This window comes from Pelodiscus sinensis, chromosome 19 (assembly GCF_052426305.1).
Source record: "Pelodiscus sinensis isolate ZL-2025 chromosome 19, ASM5242630v1, whole genome shotgun sequence".
NCBI classification, from domain to species: domain Eukaryota; kingdom Metazoa; phylum Chordata; order Testudines; family Trionychidae; genus Pelodiscus; species Pelodiscus sinensis.
Window position 1 is genome coordinate 9,611,731 of NC_143070.1, and position 6,264 is coordinate 9,617,994.

A 6,264-nucleotide genomic window follows, 5' to 3' on the forward strand; every position below is an offset into this window, starting at 1 on the left:
TCCCTGGCCTCTGTTTGTGGAAGGCTGGAGATGGATGATACGAGACAAATGGCTTGGTCATTGTCTTCGGTCCATCCCCTCCAGGGTCTCTAGTGTTGGCCGCTGTCGGCAGAAAGGCTATTGGGCCAGATGGACCTTTGGTCTGACCCAGTATGGCCATTCTTATGTTTTTATCTTCTAAGCTCAGGGTTCAGTGTCGGGGTCTCACTCGACCACCTTGATTTTCATGCAAACTTGCTCCTGGGTGGCCAGACTGGCAGCTATCCTACCCTAGAAGGCCACTTTCCTGTGCTTAGTGCGGAGGTCGTGGACGTTGGAGGCTTCCCCCCAAACCTCAATGAGGTTCTTGATGTCCGCACTAGACCAGGCGGGCGCCCTCCTCTTGCGGCCCCGGGCAGGCTTCTGGGAGCCACCAGCCTGGTCCTGGGAAGAGGGGGAGGGCTGGGTGGCAGCGGGTGGCTGGCTCGTCCCCTGCCAGGTGCAGGGTCTGCTGGCTGGGTGCTGGCAGGCTTGCACCTGGCACAAGCACCATAGCCAGACCATGCCTCTTTAAGGGCTCTGGGGCTGGGAGGGGGGCAGACGAGTTTTTCTGGTGGTGCCCAGAGTTGCCACCAGGGCAAGCTGGGAAGGGCTCACCTCCCACTACTTCGAATTAAGTGGCTACACAGCCCTTAATTCGAACTACTGAATTCGAACTAGGTGTTAGTCCTCGTAGAATGAGGTTTACCTAGTTCGACTTAAGCGCTCCACTAGTCCGAATTAAGTTCAAACTAGCGGTTTCTATGTGTAGTGTCTATCAAAGTTAATTCGAACTAACGTCTGTTAGTTCGAATTAACTTTGTAGTGTGGACATACCCTAACAGTCTGAGAACTTACCCAGACCCTGGAAGTTTCCGTAGGAAATAGAAAGCACTTAGTGTAAAAAGTGGTGGTTTTTTGGGGGAAATGTAATCTGAGCACAGCAGAAAATTCAGATGTTGCTCATGTATTTTTCAAAAGACAGAAAATTCCATGTGTAAATGCCCATTTGGAGGTACTAGAGAACTGGGTTTCCAAAGCTGCATAAATGATGTAGGGGACATCGGGACTTCTGCGCCCTAGTCACTTAGGCAGTGTTAAAAACTCTCCCCCTCTTCACCCCCTACATATAGATCCTGGAAAGAGAAACACCCCCTCTCTCCCTCCCACTAATCATTGATTCGTTTCTCCTTGTTTTCTAGAAAAACAGGCAGCAGAACTCGGTAAGTGTCATTCTCTTTCTCCCTACGTGTAAACCCTGCTGCGTTAAGGTGTGTCCTCACCACGGGGCTGTGTTCCTGTAGGGGGTTGTTTTGTTTTTGTCATGTTTATAATACAACTTTTAAAATGAATGGTGGTTTCAGAGTAAGCATGAGAATTCTCACACCAAAAGGTCATTTGAAAGAGGATGCCGAGCTACTAAAAATTACTGACATTTGAATAGAAGTTGAGGCTTAACCTTAGTTCTGCAAATACAATAAAATAAAATGAAGTGACATGATGCAAATCATCTTTTGGTCAAGATAGATGAACATTAGTAGGGGTATGGTTTATGACTAGTAAGAAACCCTTCTCCCTCATTTTTGTGTATTTTTTAGAATAACCCCTCTAGCCACAGGATTCATGGCAGGCATCACTGATTTCAACAAGAACAGGAAGTTGCTTTAAATAGGTTTCTTGGCTCATTTGTAAGTGTGACATGTTTGCAGGTAAAGTTTGATTGTAACTTAATAAGACTAATTCCACAGGCAATGGAGATGTTTGAAATACAAAACAACCCAACAGCATGGCTCATGCAGTGTTTGTGTAGCTCTGTTTTTTTCTGATTTATTTGACATTTCTAGGGTTATGTCTAGACTACCCAAAACTTCCGAGAAAAGATATGCAAATTAGACACTCATTTTCATATCTTCTTCCGATCCCTTTTTGGAAGAGTTTTTTTGTTAAAAAAAAAAAAAAAGGCAGTCTAGATGGGAGTTTGCATGTGAAAAGCCCTTTTTTCAAAAGAACCCTATAAACCTCATTTCTTGAGGAATAAGGGTTCTTTCGAAAAACGGGGTTTTTGCGCGAAAAACCCCAGCTAGACGGCTTTTTTTTTTTTTTTTGAAAAAAAAAAACTTTTCTGAAAAAAGGATCAGAAGAAGATATGCAAATGTGCACCTAATTTGCATATATTTTTCAGAAGTCATGGTTAGTCTAGAGGTAGCATAGTAGAATTTGTAACTTCCAACTTCTGCACGGTGTTACTCTGTATGATGTTGAATCCAGTGTACGTCGCAGGGGTGGGCAAACTTTTTGACCGGATGCCACATCAGGATACAGAAATTGTAGGGTGGGCCAGGCAGGGAAGGAAACAGCCAGGCATGGCTCAGGATTTGCCCCATCTGACCCCCTGTTTTCCGGCTCCTTACTGCCCCCTAGAACTCCCCACCCTAATCCAACCCCCACTGCTCCTTGCCCCAGACCACCCACCCCCCTGGATTCCTGTCCCCTATCCAACACCCACCCACCCACCCTGCCTCATGACTGCACCACCCAGAGCATAGGAGTTGGTGGCACTACAACTGTGCTGCCCAGATTCAGCTGCCCTCACACTGCAGGGAGCCTAGGGCAGGTGGTGTGGAGAGCAGGGACTGTAGGGGAGGGGCAATAGGGGAGGAGCTGGGAGTGCAGCTCATGACAGAAGGAAGGGCTGGCAAGGCAGCTGTGGCCTATGGGCCGTGGATTGCTGTCTCTGAGATAGAGCCTGTGCTCCCATCACTTAGCTGTGTTTCTCTGCTTGGTTTCAGGTTGGAGAAGATTTGCATTCCCTACAGGAGAAGGTAACTGATGTTAATGGTTTGTCAGTGTTCAGATGTCCCCTCCCATGTGACAATGCGGCTCCTTTGCCATCACGGTGGGAGCAGGGTGAGGCCTGAGATTTCAGGGCGTCAGCACCAGCAGCTGCAGTTCAAAGATGTCATCAGGTTGCAACTCTTCTGCCAGGTGGTGCCGGCAGCAACCAGAGGCAGGTTCAGTGTCCAGGGTCCCTTTTAACAACAGCCGCACAAAGCTGGTTTGAGCCCCTCCCCGGTAACCTGGGGAAAAAAACCCTCAAGCCAGCGTAGACCCTGTGAGCCAGGGTGGGCTGGCTCGGAGCAGCAGCGGGTTTCTCTGGGCTGGGCTGCTCTGCCCTAGGAGGCAGCACGTCCCCTGCATGAGCCCTGGGCCTGAGCTTAACAAAAGACACTTGTGAAAAGGGAAGAGGAACTGAGCAGTAACCTAGGGAAACGCCACAAGACCATTGTGCAGCTGCAGCCCCTCGCATGCGCCCCACCTCTGGCCTTTTCCCCGGCCTCAGCCTTGGCAGCAACAACCCAGAGTTACTTCCCCATAGGCTTGCCCTCCTCCCATCCCTCACCGGCCCAGGAGAAGGAAAGAAGGGCAGTGGGTGATGTCTCTGCTGCTGCCTGCCCCTGCCACCCGCCCTCTGCTCCTGTCCTCTGCCTCTGCCACCCGCCCCCTGCCTCATCCTCTGCCCCTGCCACCTGCCCCCTGCCGCCATCTTCTAATCCTGCCACCCGCTATCTTGTGCCCCTGCCACCCGCCCCCTGCCGCCGCCCTCTGCCCCTGCCACCTGCCCCCTGCTGCCATTCTCTGCCCCTGCCACTTGCCCCCTGCCACTGTCCTCTGCCCCCGCCACCCGCCCCCTGCCGCCATCTTCTAACCCTGCCATCTGCCATCTTATTCCCCTGCCACTCGCCCCCTGCCGCTGTCCTCTGCCCCTGCAGAAGGGAATATCCATAACACAAAAAAAGAAAGCAGGTCCAAGCACCCGCTCTCTTTTCTTGTCCATCTACACTCCTGCCTCTGTTTTACCCTCGAAAGCTGATGTCCTAAACAATCTGTTAGGGTATGTCTACACTAGCCCTCTAGTTCGAACGAGGGAGGCTAATGTAGGCATTCGGAATTGCAAATCAAGCCTTGGATTTAAATATCCCATGATTGATTTGCATGTTCCCGGGTGATCGCTGTTTTAGAAATTGACTAGCCCAAAGTAACTGCCTGCGTCTACACGCGGCAGTGAAACAGAAATCTGATTTAAAGCCCTAACTCGAATTAGCTGGTATTCCTTCTGCAAGGAGGTTTACCAGCTAATTCGAATTAGGGGCTTTAAATCGGACTTCCGTTTCACTACCGCGTGTAGATGCGGGCAGTTTCTTTGGGCTAGTGATTTTCTAAAATGGCAACCAGCCGGGAACATGCAAATCAAGCATGGGATATTTAAATCCCGGGCTTGATTTGCAATTCTGAATGCCTACATTAGCCTACCTTATTCGAAGTAGGGGGCTAGTGTAGACATACCCTCAGTCTCTCAGGTGCCACAGGATTCTGCATTCCCCCCTCCCCCATATGTTGGGGGGAATACCCTGGGTGTTCCCCGTGAGCCCAGGGCACAGGCAAAATACAAGGGCAACAAGAGGGGTCACATGCCCCCCTACATAGTGGGAGGGAGGGGAAAGGGGCTGGCCTGTGGCCACTGGGGGAACTGGGGGGAGGGCTTGGTGGGTCAGCAGGGATCTGGCCTCCCCACACTAACCAGCAGTAGTGGGGGAAGCAGAGGGATGGGGCCAGGGGAGAGAGTGAGCCGGGGTCACTTTGCTCTGTCTCTCCCTCCTGCTGCTGTTGAATGGGTGGGGGGGGGGGGCGAAGGTGTAGACTCCCACTGCTGCTACTGGTCCCTCCCCAGTGCTGCTATTCCCCTGGGGCTGCCTCAGTTGGGATAAGAGGCAGGGCAGGGACAGTGCAGGGAGGGGGCAGAGCAGTGGCAGGTGGAGGCGCAGCCAGTGCTGGAGGGGGGTTGTCGCAGCCCTTCCATTGGGCTGGGGGGAGGACACATGGCCAGTGGCCTCCAAGTCCCCCCCATACCAGTCACCTCTGCAGGGCCCCTGATCCCCACCAGGGACAGATGGTGCCTGAGGGGAAGATTGAGTCTCAGGTTGGGGTCAGTAAATCTCTTCGCTCTGTCACTGGCCGGTGGGATGAACCTCAGGAGTGAAGGCTGAGACCTCAGGGCTGCTCCCCACTCAGAGCCGGGCGCCCCTGGAGGCAGGAGAGTCCCTGAGTCACTGCCCAGCTGGGGCAGACTCTGTCCCTGGCGCCATCGACCCTCCCCAGGGCCGAGCTCTGCCCCTCACGCTCTGATTCTCCCCTAGCCAATGTGACTCTGGATCCAGACACGGCGCATCCCCAGCTCGTCCTGTCGGAGGATGGGAAATGTGTGAGATGGGAACAGAAACGGCAGCCAATTCCTGACACCCTGGAGAGATTTGACTGTTGGGAATGTGTTCTAGGCTGTGAGGGCTTCACCTCCGGGAGACATTACTGGGAGGTGGAGGTGGGGGATGGGCCATACTGGGGTATGGGGGTGGCCAGAGAGTCTGCAAGCAGAAAGGGAGGGATCAGCCTGAGCCCCAAGGGTGGGTTCTGGGCTGTGCGATGGTGGTGGGATCAGTTCCAGGCTCTCACTGACCCTGTGACCCTCCTGCCCCTGAGCCGCCCCAGCAGGATCCGGGTTTGTCTGGACTGTGACCAGGGGCAGGTGACATTTATCGATGCTGGAACCGAGGCCCCGATCTTCACTTTCCCGCCGGGCTCCCTCCCTGGGGAGAGAATCCGACCCTGGCTCTGGGTGGAGTGGGACACAGACACCCGGCTCCGACTGTGTCCCTGACACCAGCCCCTCTGGCCTCACACACCCCAATCTCTGTGACTCTGAGGGTACGTCTACACTACAGCGCTAGTTCGAACTAACTTAGTTCGAATTAGTTAATTCGAACTAAGCTAGTTCGAACTAGCGCATCTAGAACTAAAAACTAGTTCGAACTAGCGTTTTGCTAGTTCGAACTAGCGCGTCCACACTGATTGGACGCAGGGGGGCATTTAAGGGCAGCTGAAACCGGTTCTGGCAGGGCATCAGGTCAGCAGTTGCTTTGTGTGGCTGCTGTCTGAGGCTATCTGAGGCTCGTGCTTAAAGGGACCCCCCCTGGACAGCCGGTTCTCAGCTTTTCCTGCTTGCTTGCCAACCTCGCCGAGGGACAGCAAAGCGTCGGTCTCTGTGCCCGTCTGTGTCGGTGCTTCCCTTCGGGGGGGCCGCCGCAGGTGGCAACATGGAGCCACGGCTCGCCCTGCACCTTCTGGTGCACGTTCTGGACTTGCTGCTGCAAGCCTGCCAGCAATGGCTCGAGGCTGCCTGGCACCACCTGG

At 53.5% G+C, this 6,264-nt stretch overlaps 1 protein-coding gene across 5 annotated transcripts in view; it reads left to right on the forward strand.

Annotated features, from left to right (window-relative positions):
* LOC149522156 (butyrophilin subfamily 1 member A1-like) overlaps positions 1-5,773 on the forward strand; it is a 31,380-nt gene extending 25,607 nt beyond the window's left edge. For 2 of the 5 annotated variants that reach the window (XM_089770472.1, XM_089770473.1), the window contains exon 6: positions 5,176-5,773. In XM_089770472.1, coding sequence (XP_089626598.1) covers positions 5,176-5,731 — 556 coding nt within the window. In that variant the 3' untranslated portion in view covers positions 5,732-5,773. Of the gene's footprint in view, positions 1-1,033; positions 1,049-2,807; positions 2,841-3,283; positions 3,315-5,175 lie in introns of all 5 variants that reach the window. The other 3 variants (XM_089770474.1, XM_089770475.1, XM_089770476.1) reach the window with 3 other exon arrangements.
* Positions 5,774-6,264: the final 491 nt, after the last annotated feature.